The 15,000-nt window shown below is 45.9% G+C and overlaps 1 protein-coding gene across 1 annotated transcript in view; it reads left to right on the forward strand.

Annotated features, from left to right (window-relative positions):
• The window catches only part of slit1a (slit homolog 1a), a 137,111-nt gene that overhangs the window by 66,096 nt on the left and 56,015 nt on the right, over positions 1–15,000 (forward strand). Inside the window, 3 exon segments of the mRNA XM_080449593.1 lie at positions 10,628–10,699; positions 12,536–12,607; positions 14,548–14,619. Coding sequence (XP_080305719.1) covers positions 10,628–10,699; positions 12,536–12,607; positions 14,548–14,619 — 216 coding nt within the window.

Raw genomic sequence — 15,000 nt, forward strand, 5'->3', positions numbered from 1 at the left:
GCCTCGCGGTTCTCCTCTCGGGCCCACCCCGGTCAACTCGCGGGGACCCCCGAAGACAGGGTCCATTAACCAGGAGCCCTCCACTGCTGTGGTGCTGGCTCCGATGGGGCCATCATTAACTCCCCCTGACTCTCCCATCCGCTCCAGGGCGCACAGTCACATTCTCCAAGCGCCTTCACCCCCCATCAGCCTGTGTGTGTGTGTGTGTGTGTGTGTGTGTGTGTGTGTGTGTGTGTGTGTGTGTGTGTGTGTGTGTGTGTGTGTGTGTGTGTGTGTGTGTGTGTGTGTGTGTGTGTGTGTGTGTGTTTGGGCACACAATACTCCACATCATTGCACTGCTGATGCACCGCAAAATTCAGTGTCATTTTTTTGAAATCTTTAAGCGTGCAGGGTTTTGCATTGTGCAATTTGTCTCCATTGTAATCCTCTGTATTGATTTATCCATTTCTACACCGCACAGATTTGTTAAAATAGCCTTTTATTCATTACAATAAGTTCCGGATTGCAGCTTTAATTTGTTCTATACAATGTGGTGCTGTGATTTAATTCATTGTAGGCGTGTCATAGGGTCAAACCAAGTCGTGTGTGTGTGTGTGTGTGTGTGTGTGTGTGTGTGTGTGTGTGTGTGTGTGTGTGTGTGTGTGTGTGTGTGTGTGTGTGTGTGTGTGTGTGTGTGTGTGTGTGTGTGTGTGTGTGTGTGTGTGTGTGTGCGTGCGTGCGTGCGCGTGCGTGCGCGTCTTATTTGTGGGCTCTCACTCTGTGTGAGGGGAAGAAAGTAGTTAGCAGTTAGTGGCAGCACACTGCCTTTCCTTTAACAGTCTTAACACACCTCATTAACTCTCTTAATGAGTAAGTAATCACACACATTCTCGCTCTCTCTGCCTCTCTTAACTCTCTCGCTCTCTCTCTCAACTCTCTTTCTCTCTCTTGTAACCCCCCCACACAGACACACACACACACACACACACACACACACACACACACACACACACACACACACACACACACACACACACACACACACACACACTCCTCTGAATGTGAGAGTGGAATTAAGAGTCCTTGGTAAGACTAAACATTCTCTTATCAAAGAGGGAGCAAGAAAACAAATAGTGCACGTTAGATAAACATGCCTCACATGCACTCATGTTCACACAAATCCACTCAATCTTATCACTCACACAAATGGAAGTGAAATCACTTTTCTTTACTTTTCTTACAAATGGGCAGTGTGGTGGCAAGTAACTAAGTACATTTGCTCAAGTACTGTACTTAAGTACAATTTAGAGGTATTTTTTACTTTATTGGAGTATTTCCAAATACTTACATTACATCTCAGAGGCAAATATTGTACCTTTAGTCCACTACCATTATTTGAAAACTTTTGTTACTAGTTACTTTGTAGATTTGAATGTTTGAAAGTAGCCGATCTACAACAGGCTCACAGCTTGTAGATCTGCTATTTTCAACATATCTTTATACATTTTATGCATTTGAGTATATTTTGATGCCAGTACTTTTGTACTTTTTAGAGCCAAACGTCAACACCAGTCTGCCAAAACTATAGCACAACTAAACAACCGTGGCGATTTCCGCCGGAAATAGATGATCTACAAGCTGCGTCGTGACGCGTTGCAAGCTTATAGATTGTCTGTTTCCAGCCCAACTATAAATTAAGCGTAGTGCAGATGCTTTGGAGGAAAAAGAGAGAGAGAGAGAGAGAGAGAGGCAGAGTCACAGTGGCTAGTAGTAGGTAAGTAGGATGCATACTGCATTGACCATGTTCACCTGTCGGCCATTTTGCTCTTATGTCTTACTCGGTGGTGGTGGGGGGCCTTACCCAGATCCACACCCACCTCCGTGAGTATTACATGCTGTAAGAGCAACATGGCTGCCGTGAGAATATTGTCAACGGCTGGCAAGTCACAGAAGTCCTGAGCCGGGTTTTTGTTTTTGCATCGTTTTGTTCCGAGCTCAGACCGGGCAACACCAAAATGAAATTTGGGGTTGAATGAATATTGTACATTTTGTGTTTTTCTCTCTTCGCGTCAAACCAGTTTTTAAAACCGTGGCATTAGAGGATGCCGGGAGCACGTTGTCCCCATCTCTGCACAGTCTGATTTACAAGCCTCCGTGTCAACCGCACTCGTAAACTAACTCGCCTGTTATTGAGCAGGGGTTGTGAAATCCGTGGGGTATGAAAGGATCTATTGTTTATGTTCATGTGTATAGGCATAATATCCATGCGCGCGCGCGTCCCGTGTACGCTGGAGGAGATGCACACCGACCGCAGTATCAGAGCGGTTCCAGACTTTGCGCCTCGAGGCCTTGAATAAGGTCCATATAATGGTCCCGGAAATAGCCGATCTACAAGCTCATCAACGCGTCTTGATGCGACGCGTCGTGAGCTTATAGAGCCGCTATTTGCCGTGCGCTAAACAGATGCACAAGGAAGTGTAATTGAAGCATGAAGGCTGCTCCCTCCTCTGGTTGTCCACAGTACAAGCTGAACAAACTGGATGCTGTGATCACCCACTTAATGCTGATGGCAGTGTTGCCATGTCTGCTTATTTGGGCTTGTTTTTCTGTAAAGTTGCTTGTAAATATTGCAGGGTTTTTGGGCTTGTTTTCGTAGACCTGGTTGCTTGTTTTTCTCGCAAAACCTGGCAGAGGCATACACAGTAGAACCATAACCCAGCGAGCAGAGAACCTCTGAGCCATATAGGGGCTGAACAGGTCCTTTGTACGACCGTGGTGCTACTGTATATAACAATGGTTCTCAAACATTTTCTCAAACGTATTTGGCCGTGGAACCCCATCTGATTTTTTTTGTTGTGCCAGGGAACCTCATAAGAGAAGAGTTGTGTTAAAAATGTCAAAGTTATTCCAAATGTTTCAAAAATGTCAAGATATGTCAACAATTGAAAAAATTATTGCTGATCAATAAGCTCACAACACGGCACTTCGCAATGCGTTGTAAGCTTGTACATTGGCTGTTTTTGACTATAGCTGAAGTACAAAATAGGTTTACCTAATTCTGCTGGGGACCCCCTTGAGCCCCCTCAAGGACCCCACTTTGAGAACCATTCCTATATAACACCTCAAACATTCCAAAGAATTAGCTGAAGAACCATTTTTTGTGTGTGTGTGTGTGTGTGTGTGTGTGTGTGTGTGTGTGTGTGTGTGTGTGTGTGTGTGTGTGTGTGTGTGTGTGTGTGTGTGTGTGTGTGTGTGTGTGTGTGTGTGTGTGTGTGTGTGTGTGTGTGTGTGTGTGTGTGTGCCATAAGCATAAATAAACCCACCCTCCTCTCTTATTGGTGGAACAAGCATGGCATCGGTCACACACCCACTCTACCATACAGTATGTATCTGTGTCAGACGGAGTGTGTGTGTGTGTAGGGTTTTTGGTTGTGTATCGGCGCAGTGCTCCGAGATAGAGATCAGAGGTTAATGATGTGAATCAGACAGGAACCAGACATTACCTTCGCCGCGCCGCCAATCTCCTAGACCCAGGCGCCTTAAGCTACGTTTGATAACACGCTAATTATTCCAGATACAGGCCTTTGTGGAGGACTCTTGTACGCGGACAGTATCAGCCACAGGGTTTATTCACGGGCTCAAAAAGCACTTTACCTTGTGTAAGAGATGCCTTTGTCCTGAGCGGATTGTGTGCCCTGTAAGGGCTCCGCTTACAAGAACAAGCTCAAAGGGCCGTGGCTCAAAGACACACCTGAAAACATGTGTGTCACCTCCGCCATTAAGGCTACAATGTGAATGAGCTGTGAGCGACGTCAGCGAAGGAGAGAGAGCCAGACGACCCGTAATGAACTAGCTGCCCGTACTCGAGGTGTTCAATGGGCAAATCTAGACCAGGTCCAGGCCGTTTGAACACGGGAGATGGACGCGTCGCACACATACTCTCGCTCGCCAAAGTCACTCAGTCACTCATTCACACACCTGTAATGACAGAGGAGCGCTTGGCATGTTGTGCGTGCAGGAAACGGGGACGCAAAAAAGGCTATGGATCTTGACGTCATTACGACACTCTGCGAGATGCCTATAGAGGCCTGGCCTGGGGCCTGCAGCGGCTATAAGAAATGGGGGCCACAGACAGTCATGCCTGGCTTGGGGAGAGAGACTGCATAGCATTGCAGTGAGTCTATGGAAGGATTCTGGGTTTGTAAGGGAGTGCACCCTGGCTCTGACAACGTCCATAGATCCATTATAAGGCTGCAGCAAAAGCCTTTTGCGAATGCATGGAGGTTATGAACCCCGCTCCCTGCTTCTGCTACTTAACATTGCCTGTTGCTGACTGTCTACCGCCGCTGTGCTCAGTCTGATAAGCCTGGCCCTGCAGAACCCCCAGGCGGGCCAAGTTTGAAGTAACACAGACACACAGGCACAGCATTCACCATGGAAAGTGTACGGAACAGACAGACAGACAGAATAAGCTGAAGAGTGCTCTGGTTGAAGGACGAGGAGGAGGAGGGGGGCGGGGGGGAGAGGTGGAAGGAGTCTGTTTCTTCGGTCGACGTCAATATGAGTTGCTGATTGCAGGATTACTGTGTGTTTATGTGTTTAGGCCGCGTGCCAAATGATGCGCTACGGTGGTATCTGTTGAAGTGCCACAAGGTTGGGATTTACAGTCATGCCCTGGCGTTGCAGAGCCGCTGGTGGCCGAATATCCCTCTTTGTGGTGACTGTTCTCACATAATCATGTCTGCTTTTAAAAGGATCAGTGCCTCCCTGAGAAAAAAAACCCTGCTTCCAAGCTCATTGAAAATGTCAAATATCTCTCCGGGCCGACACAGTCGGAGCTGAGCTTAGAAAATACCAGCGAGGGGCAACCACAGACTATGTAAAATACAGCCTGGTCTCCCACAGAAATGTCCCGTTTGCCGTTTTAAGAATGTGTAAATGCAGAAATGTAGAGTTGCTAAATTTAATATTGCTCTGGCTCCTGAAGGAGTTGAACCAGCCGATAAATCCTTACAGGACACAGAAGACTGCAGACTCCAAACCATGACCGCTGTGATTATTCTGTTAAATCGCTGCTGTCGGGGCAGAAACCTCTTATCTCCACATTTTAACTTTTTTTAAATGTTAAAAGTAGCAAAAATAGCCGATCTACAAGCTCAAAACGCTTGTAGATCTGCTATATTTTTTGGGGTTGCTATTTTGAATCCTGAAAAGTTACAGTTTTGGACATACAAGGTTTCCAAGCGTACTGCAACCAAATGTGACAGAGGGGTGAGCGAGCCAGACAGACAGAAGGGGGGAAAGACAGAGAGAGTGTTTGCTGCACGTACAAGTGGAAGGGAGAACCAATAAGGCTGAGTGTCTGGCAGTGGTACACAGTAGAATTTGTGGCAGTAATTTATGGATCCTTAAGGGTGCATTTTTATAACGTGCAGATTTGAATGAGCACTCAGAATTTTTGCTGTGTATTCAAGGATCATTCGAGTTCGTCATGCTCCTGTTTTTGTCCGGACGTGCGTCGTTGTCTTGGCACCGATTTTACAGTAGCGCACAGCGCGACCCTCTATGACCTCGAGCCTCTAATCCAATCACAAACGACGCCATATAAGTGGAACGTATGGGAAGCCTAAGCCAATCGTGTTACGGCGTGCTAACAGGATTACGGGAGTTTCAGCGTGCCGATTTCACCCTGTTGCTTTTTCATTTCGCTACTTACACACATACCATTGTGTTCGTATCGTCACAGCCTTCCTGTCCCGTCTTGCGTTCCAGTTTGTGTGTGTGTGTGTGTGTTTGTGTCTGTGTGTGTCTGTGTCTGTGTCTGTCTGTAGATCTCTCTTCCTGTCTCTCTGTCTCTCGCTCTCCTTGGAAGATAGTTTTTCGCCTGGCACGCCAACACTGAGATGCTGTGAATCTGTTTTTGCAAAGCCCACTGTTATATCCTTTCATATCCTGGGAGAGAACACGCTCATGCACACACACGCACATGCACACACACACACACACACACACACACACACACACACACACACACACACACACACACACACACACACACACACACACACACACACGCGCGCGCAGGCACGCATGCACGCACGCACGCACACACACACACACACACACTTAAAGAATATGACACCCTATCACAAACACGCACATTACAATCACAGTGTTCATTTAACTCTGAGCATATAAAACATTTACCCTTTAGGTCAATTGGATTAAAAAAAAAATAGTTAAATTACTGTGCATGCTTTTCTTGCTCAAGGGGGAGAAGTCAGTGTGCGTCACAGTGCACCAGTTGGCTGCAGCGGTATGGCATCTCATGCGTGTTGGTGGTGGTATGTGTTGTGGCAGGGTAAGGAGAAAGGTAAAAGGACTAATTAACTATCAAATGGAGTGCAGAGCCAGGTACAACAAAAGCATTCCTGTCCTGATGTAGTAGGGCCGCGTCGATAAGCGGCACCAGCAGAGAGCCTGGGTGCCAGACTGACTCTTTCTTGACGCTTTCAAGTTCCTGCACTGTGGCTGCTTTTGCCAAAAGGAACAACAAAGAACTTGGAAGCGAGCACACAACAGGCCCTGCATGGCTCCCGTTGTGGTAGCTATAGCAAGGAGACATAAAGTGGGTTTGATGTTTTGGGGTGGGGGGCGGTGTATTATCCTGCAAAAATATTAGGAGACCGGGGGCGGTGGGCACAGACAAGGTTACTGTTTGTGCAGTTAACCAAATTGCCGGCCAACGGTGTCGAACGAGCTAGCGTCTTGGTGACAGCAGATGTTATGCAGGTCTCGCTGAGAAAATTCCAACTTCAAGGACAGACCGGTAAAATTAGAACACATGTCATTAGGAATATTTATGTTGTCTTTGAATAGGGGCCAGCTAACGCTCTATACACGTCTGCAGTATGTGTGCACGCCACGCACACGCATGTGTGCTTGAATATTAGAGTGTGCACAACTTTGTCCGTGCATGTCAAGTCAGACGTGTGCGTTAGATTTGCGAGCTGTCGAGATTTGAACGTCAGCCAGATCGAGCCTGATGTCTGTATGGTTGGAATGTGGACTTCGGTGTGGGATAATTGGACGGCTTCTGCGTTAGTTTATTCAAGATATAAAGGGGGCTCATTTTATGGCCCGTTTCTCCGTAACGTCACGTCATGTTAAATACACACTCGTCTTTTAATGGGATGAGACTGCGAAGAGGAGGCAAGACTCTGCAGGTCGCAGTTAGAGACCTGCCAAGATGCAACCAGAACTCTATAAGCCGAGCTTCTCTCTCTCTCTGTGTGTGTGTGTGTGTGTGTGTGTGTGTGTGTGTGTGTGTGTGTGTGTGTGTGTGTGTGTGTGTGTGTGTGTGTGTGTGTGTGTGTGTGTGTGTGTGTGTGTGTGTGTGTGTGTGTGTGTGTGTGTGGTGTGTGTGTGTGTGTGGTGTGTGTGTGTGTGTGTGTGTGTGTGGTGTATAACACATATGTCCTATTCTTTGTACGATGAATATAATGGAAAATAGCAGATCTTCAACGCATTGCATTGCAAGCTTGTAGAGCTGCTATTCTTGCTATTTTAGATAATTTAGAACATTATTGAACATTTTAATGTATTCGTTTTTTCATGCAGTTGTGTTTGTGTTTTGCATGCATACCGTATGTCCTTGCATCCCTTTTTTATGTCACATAGATTATTGACTGAAAAGCGGCACTCTGCCATTTTAATGTATGTTAATACAATATAACTTATACAATTGGAGTGGTTGTATTTTGTCTTCCTGCTCTTCTATTGAGACATTTAGATCGTGTTAAAGGTCATGTCTCACCTAGACACAGGATCTGACATGAATGTTGTCCTGATGGTCAAGATTCAATTTATCCTCTGAGCAAGCAGGCAGGCTCTATTAGCTTAATGATAAATATTTCAGCACTTTCGCAGGAAACCGGGTTCAAATCCCGGGTAGAAGAGGAAAGTTACATATTGCAGCTTTAATCATGCTCAAACAAAATGTTACATATCTTTATTGGGGGTAGGGGGGGAGATTTGCCAGTTGACTCAGATTTTGCACGCTCACAACAACAAAACAGAAACGAAGCAGAAATTCCATTTTTAATTGTGGTGTATTTGCAGTGGGCTGCCGAAGCGCTGTTTTAATTGCTGCTTGGCCATAAAGGGTCCGACCGCCAAGCACCCATTCATTAGATGGATTGCACAACACCGCCGCTGTGGCACATGGAAGCTTCTTTTTTTTTTTTGCTCGCTGTTCTCTTTTGTACTGTGTTGAAACGGGCCTGTGTGTGCACTCATAAATCTGACATTCCAAAAAGAACGTTCTTCTGGAAACAACGATGACCCAGAGAGGACAGTGTTTTAAGAATGCATCTTGGGAATGTTGGGAACTCATTTTAACATTACTGCATCAGGGTTTCGTGTGTGTGTGTGTGTTGTGTGTGTGTGTGTGTGTGTGTGTGTGTGTGTGTGTGTGTGTGTGTGTGTGTGTGTGTGTGTGTGTGTGTGTGTGTGTGTGTGTGTGTGTGTGTGTGTGTGTGTGCGTGTGTGTGCGCATGTGTGTGCGCATGTGTGTGCGCGAGTGTGTATGCTTGTTTTGCTATACTTGAAGTTGTGAGGGCCAAAATTACCACACAAGTATGATCCTCTATCTTGATCCTCACAAGAGATTACAATTAGGGGGCTACTTATATTTAGTTGCGCGCTGGTGTTAGGCACCAAAATAAGTAGATCTGCAAGCTCACAACACATTGCAGAACAACGCGTTGCGAGCTTGTAGATGTACCGGTACTATTTTTGGTGTTGGGGTTAAACAAATTCAGAAAATAAGTAACAAATTGCAGGCATAAATTTGCAGTCCTAAAATGTTAATGTTCCTACAAATATAGTAATACAAACATGTCTAACTATACGCGCGCGTGTGTGTGCGTGTGCGTGCGCGCGCGCGCGTGCGTGCGTGCGTGCGTGCGTGCGTGCGTGCGTGCGTGCGTGCGTGTGTGTGTGTGTGTTGTTTGGGGCTGGTGCAGCTGCACATATTAAAACAAGTAAATATGATGCAGATCTGGCCCAGCAGAGTTCTGCAGTGCAGAATGGCGTGTGGTTTTTCCCAGACTCTCTATGGGGGACCATAAGTACTCTGTTTATGTCGGCCCTTACTGTGGGAGCCGTGTGAGTATATGTGTGTCGCTGCACGTGTGTTTGTGTGTGCATGCATGTGTGCGTGTATGTGTATGCATGCGTGGTGTGCGTGGCGTGGCTTGTGTGTGTGTGTGTGTGTGTGTGTGTGTGTGTGTGTGTGTGTGCGTGTGCAGAATAGGGGGCAGAGACCTTCTGAATGTGGTTAGCTCACCATTTAAGCGACAGACAAAAGACGCTGCTAATTAAAACTATGGCTACTTCTGTTCCTCTCACTCCTCTCTCTGACACCCCCAACCCCCCCCCCCCCCCCACACACACACACACACACACACACACACACACACACACTATCTCAATCTCTCTCTCTCCACCTCTCAACCACACATGCACACTTTTCAAATGCTTAATTTTCACACACTCACACACACACACACACACACACACACACACACACACACACACTGCGTTCCCCCCCAGTGTAACCACCCCACAGGCTTGAGGCTTGGCTCAGGTCCCTTCATTGCTCCTGTCCTGTCGCCTGCTTTTTTTTTTTTTTCAAGTGCAGGACACCTCATGCCAGGGCAGGGCATGAAGCACAGAGAGCAAATTATAGCGTGAGTGAACAGCGAATAATACAAGCACTATAAAATAACCACTGTGTGCCGCGAGGAGCCACTCTCCATGCATGCAGGCCCAACAACATTTCAGGCCTTTTTGGCAACGGACTGCAGAGAAAAGAAAGGGAAAAAAAGAGAAAGTATTTCCCCCTTTCAGGATTCTAGTCGGCACCAATGAGTTTGCTCGCTTGAAGGGCCGAGGTTGAATAGTGTGAATTCGGTTCAGTTGAAAAGCGAAGCTGTCGGGTAATGGGGGGGTTTTGTGGTCTCGGGAGTTTTACAGGAGAAAAGTGGACAGATCGCATGACATTATGCCCCCGAATGATGTGTTGTCGCGCCGTTTCTGATCTGACGAGACCCACTCTCTGCCAAACCGACCAGAACTAAACCACCCATTGTTCTTAAGTCCGATTTAAGGTCCTTATACGCCGCTGGTGTTGTGATTGTGATGTTGTGATGTGGTTAATTTCCCAAAAATGTGTTTAATTTGTTTGCTGTTTGCAGTTCATTCACACAGAACGTGAATATTACAGCGACATTTGCTCTCGGAACAAGGTAGATTTTCCTGAGCTTCCGAACATCCCGTACCGTGAATTTAGTCATCAACCTGTATGAATATTCCGTAATATTCTGTATTCGAGTCTTCTCCCTTTTTGTATTGTTTATTTGTTATTTGTTACCTTTACACTTAGCTGCGCGCCGGGGTCATGCAGTCACAACGCGTTGTGAGCTGGCACGCAACTAAGTATATACATCAGGCATTACTTGTTATGATGCCTACTAGAGTTACCGGAAAAAAATCTACAAACTGTATAGGAGCTGGTATACTGTTATAGGGCAGAATATGGAGTTCATTACCGTTACTAATGAAACGATTGTTCCTGTCTTCACAGAGATCTCAGTGAGAACCTCATCCAGTCCATTCCCAGGAAGGCTTTCAGAGGGGCCACGGACATTAAGAACCTGTGAGTGACTCCTCATACACAGCATGTTGACAGGGTGGAAGGCTGCAGGGAGGGAGGGAGGGATTAGGGTTGCCAACTACCAACTGTACAAGTTTAAAAAAGAGAACCAGTCCAGAAAAATGGTAGGAGTGGTTTGGTTAAGGTCCTTTTTTCCTCTTTTGTGGTAGGGAGGTAGGGTATCATTTTGTAACCACCTATGTTTAGTTTTTTTAGGAAAGTTATAGCTTCTATTATTTGAGTTCCTTTTGTTAGTGGTTTTAGCTGTATTCACCCTGATGTCAATACTTTAACATTAACTCTTTAACTGCCAAAAACGGGAATTCCCGTCCGATGGCTCTATGGCTATCATGGCCACGGACGGAAATGACGAAAATATATATTTTTTTAAATAAAAAAAAATAATGTTTTTATTATTATTATTTTTTGTCTTTTTTTTTTTTATCTCAAAGGAACTAGGAGATAACGCTATCCAAAAAATTGCTGCTCCATTCACTTCAATGTTAAAAAACAAAGGAAAAATGCACCTTTTTTCTGGCACTGGGACGACACAGTCTGAAATAAGTGTGGCAATGAAAGAGTTAATAGATTGACTGTTAGCCGTTATGTTGAGCAAGTTTATTGCATCCCTCATTTCTTAGTATTATTTCTATAGCCCAGAAAAAGATAAAATCTCACTGTACAGTTTTTGTATATTATATTAACAAACTGTATTATAGTATATGTATATGAGCTGTTTGGACTCGTAAGATGTGCGTCGTTAATTGAGTCCCAAAAAAATAAGGAACAAAGTGTATCCCTGCATATATTGGTCCAATAAGGTACATGTCTTTTAGTTTCCAAATAAGGGACGATTCCTTATTTCAAGGGATGTTTGGCAACCCTAGGATGGATGGATGGATGAATGGATGGATGGATGGGTGGGTGGGTGGATGGATGAATGGATGAATGGATGGATGAATTATGAAAATCTAAGTACAATTTCACATAGATCACGCCGACCGAGATTCTCCATTCATAACATACACACAACAGCATACACTCATCATACTATATAATGGGGGATTGTAGACAACCATGATTGATTGGGCCAACAATCAATCATCATACCTTGCACAAACACACCCCTAGACACGCACGCACGCACGCACACACACACACACACACACACACACACACACACACACACACACACACACACACACACACACACACACACACACACACACACACACACACACACACACACACACAGATAAACAAATAGCACAGGCCCTGTTATGTGAGCAGAGGTGGCTGCATCTTTATTGATCTACCACAGTCCAGTGTTACTACTTACTGTATCAATGATTATATCTATCCTACAGGGGAGAGAGATGTTGTGTGTATCTCTGCATGTGTGTGTGTGTGTGTGTGTGTGCATGTGTGTGTTAGCTGAGTGATTGAGTGAGTGAATGAATGGAAAAACCCTTTAAAAAAAAACTCTCAAAATTGAAACATTCAAATGTTTTCACAATTTCAAAAAATAGCAAAATATAGTTGATATACGGTACAAGCTTCACAATGTGATGCGTTGCAGTGCGACACGTTGAGAGCATGCATTTCAGAACGGCTATTTTCGCTAATTGTCGTACAACAAAAGTATGTTATACTGTAGTGTAGGGCTTAACTGGTTAAGACCAGATCTGCTACTTTTGATATTTCTGTGTGACGTTGTAGCATGATCAAGTAGGGTGTTAATTTATGGGAAAAAAGTTAAAATATGGAGATAAGAGGTTTCTGCCCGACAGCAACGGTATCCAACTAAACTGCTCTCTCCTCTGTGTTGCCCCCCTGCAGTCAGCTGGATAAGAACCACATTGGCTGCATTGAGGACGGCGCCTTCAGGGCCCTCAGGGGCCTGGAAGTACTGTGAGTATCATCTGAAAGAGCCTCTCTAACCCACTGTGATGTTATTATTATTACTATTCTTCAAGAACCGCCCCGCCCTGTGCTGCTATCATTACATTACCACACTTCAATTCAATGAAGACATTGTTTTTTAAACCCCCCCCCCCCCCGCTAATATCCATAAGTAATATACACACACAAGCCTGGCCTTTAATTACCATAACCGTGGTTAATCAAGCCCGGGGCCCCCTCAGCAAGGCTCCCACGTGGGGGACCCCTCAACCCAACCCTATACCCATGCTTGGCCCACAGCATCGAGATCAGGACCCATTAACTCTTTGTTCCCCTCTGCCAGCCTCCCCCTATAATGTCCGCCCACCCATCATACTGCCCTGGGCTATGCGGTTGTCATAGAAATAGTATGATTAGAACCCCCCCCCCCCCCCTCCACACACACACACACAGACACACAAATTTTTTCCCATTCAAGTCAGCATTCCACTGTGGGCCCGTTATAAGCGAGCGTGTTTTGGCGTCGCGCGGTTTGCCAGATTCAATTAATCATCCCGCTTGTCAAAGCTCATAATTACAGGCCTCCGTCGGAGCGCTCTCTCTCTCTCTCCACCTGAAACAGTGTGTGACGATGGCCCGGGACGGGAGTTCACAGGGGACAAAGGCACAAAGAAAACGGGGGGGGAGTTTGACGACTAGTTGTTTTAAATGGTGGAAATCTGTGGGGTTGTTGTCATGCGAGTTTGCGCGGTGTTTCCATGAACTACTTAAAACACTATTGTACTTTGTTGACTTGGTGGTCCCCCGTGGCTCTATACTAGGGCCGCTCCTTTTTTCTCTTTCTACAGCACATGGCTTTGCCGAAAATAGCTGATCTATGAAGCTTGTAGGTCTGCTGTTCACGTTGAATGTTCGCCTCTTTTCACCGAAAGTTCGGCTTTTATGACGCATGGTTAATGCCTGCTTTATCCACTTAAACCCCTGTAGTCTCAGAGAACTGGACTTGAGTTACAACATGTACTTTGACCCCTTTTTCCATGTACACCAAATATCTTCGCCAAAAGAACACGCTGGTGTTCAAGTAGCTAATGGGGCGTTGGGATGGCAGATGTAGGATGGGGTCGTAATGATGCTGTGAGGAGACTGATGGTGGGGGGGGTTTGATGGGGGTTTGAATGTATATATGCGTTTTCCTTTTTTTGGGGAGGGGGGGACTGGACAGGTTGAAACAGGGAGCAGATTGAAATATGGTATTGGGTTATTAGGCAGATTGAAATGACCCGATTCTTTCGCCGCAGCTGATGCCCTGTGTGTGTGTGTGTGTGTGTGTGTGTGTGTGTGTGTGTGTGTGTGTGTGTGTGTGTGTGTGTGTGTGTGTGTGTGTGTGTGTGTGTGTGTGTGTGTGTGTGTGTGTGTGTGTGTGTGTGTGTGTGTGTGTGTGCGCGCGCGCGCGCGCGTACGTGTACGTGTGCGTGTGACTATACTTCTGTTTGTCCATCCTGTCTGTTCATCTGGGCTCCTTTGAACACAGGCGGGGAGGTGTTTTTTAACACACACACACACACACACACACATGTACATAAGTGTGTGTTGCATGCATGCATGCATGCATGTTTAGCCTATATTTGCGGATACGTGCGCATGCATGTCTGTATAATATGTATGCGATGTGCGTGCGTGACTGCATAAGTGTGAGCGGTGCGTGGGAGGGACGGAGGGGGGGCTCCCCATCTGTGTGTAAAGAGGTGTTATGTTCCCAGCGGGACGCAACAAAGAGAGGGAGGGAGAGACAGACAGAGAGACAAAGAGAGAGAGACAGACAGACAGACAGACACAGAAAGAGAGAGACAGAGAGAAAGGAGGGTATGCCATGTGAGATGTCTTCACAGAGAGCCTTTGCAAGCATACATTACGTTCATAATAATGTTGATATCCTTTCCTTTTCGCAGGACGCTGAACAACAACAACATCAGCAGTATACCTGTGTCCAGCTTCAACCACATGCCCAAACTGCGCACCTTGTAAGTAGCGCCTTTCTATGGACCAGTGGTTCTCAAAATGGGGTCCGGGGACTCCCAATGAGGTCCTTGAGGGGGCTCCAGTGGTATTTTTTAAGCCTTTATTCAAGAGCAACTGGACTAGCCGGCCTGGTAATCGAACCGCAGCATCACTAATCAGGGTATTTAGCGTCCATGTCTGGACGCTAAAAAAGGTATGTGCCATAACCACTTGGCTATCGTGTCCCCCTGACATTTTCAAACATTTTAGATTTTTTTTAAATTATTTTTTTAATTGGGCCTCTTCCTTCGCAGGTGTTACCAATGATACTAATGAAGGCTCTGTTCCATTTAGTGTAGCACGGTGGTTCTCAAACGTTTTAATCTCAAGGACCCCCATAACTC

The sequence above is a fragment of the Gymnoscopelus braueri genome, assembly GCF_963280865.1.
Source record: "Gymnoscopelus braueri genome assembly, chromosome: 14".
Classification (NCBI taxonomy): Eukaryota; Metazoa; Chordata; class Actinopteri; order Myctophiformes; family Myctophidae; genus Gymnoscopelus; species Gymnoscopelus braueri.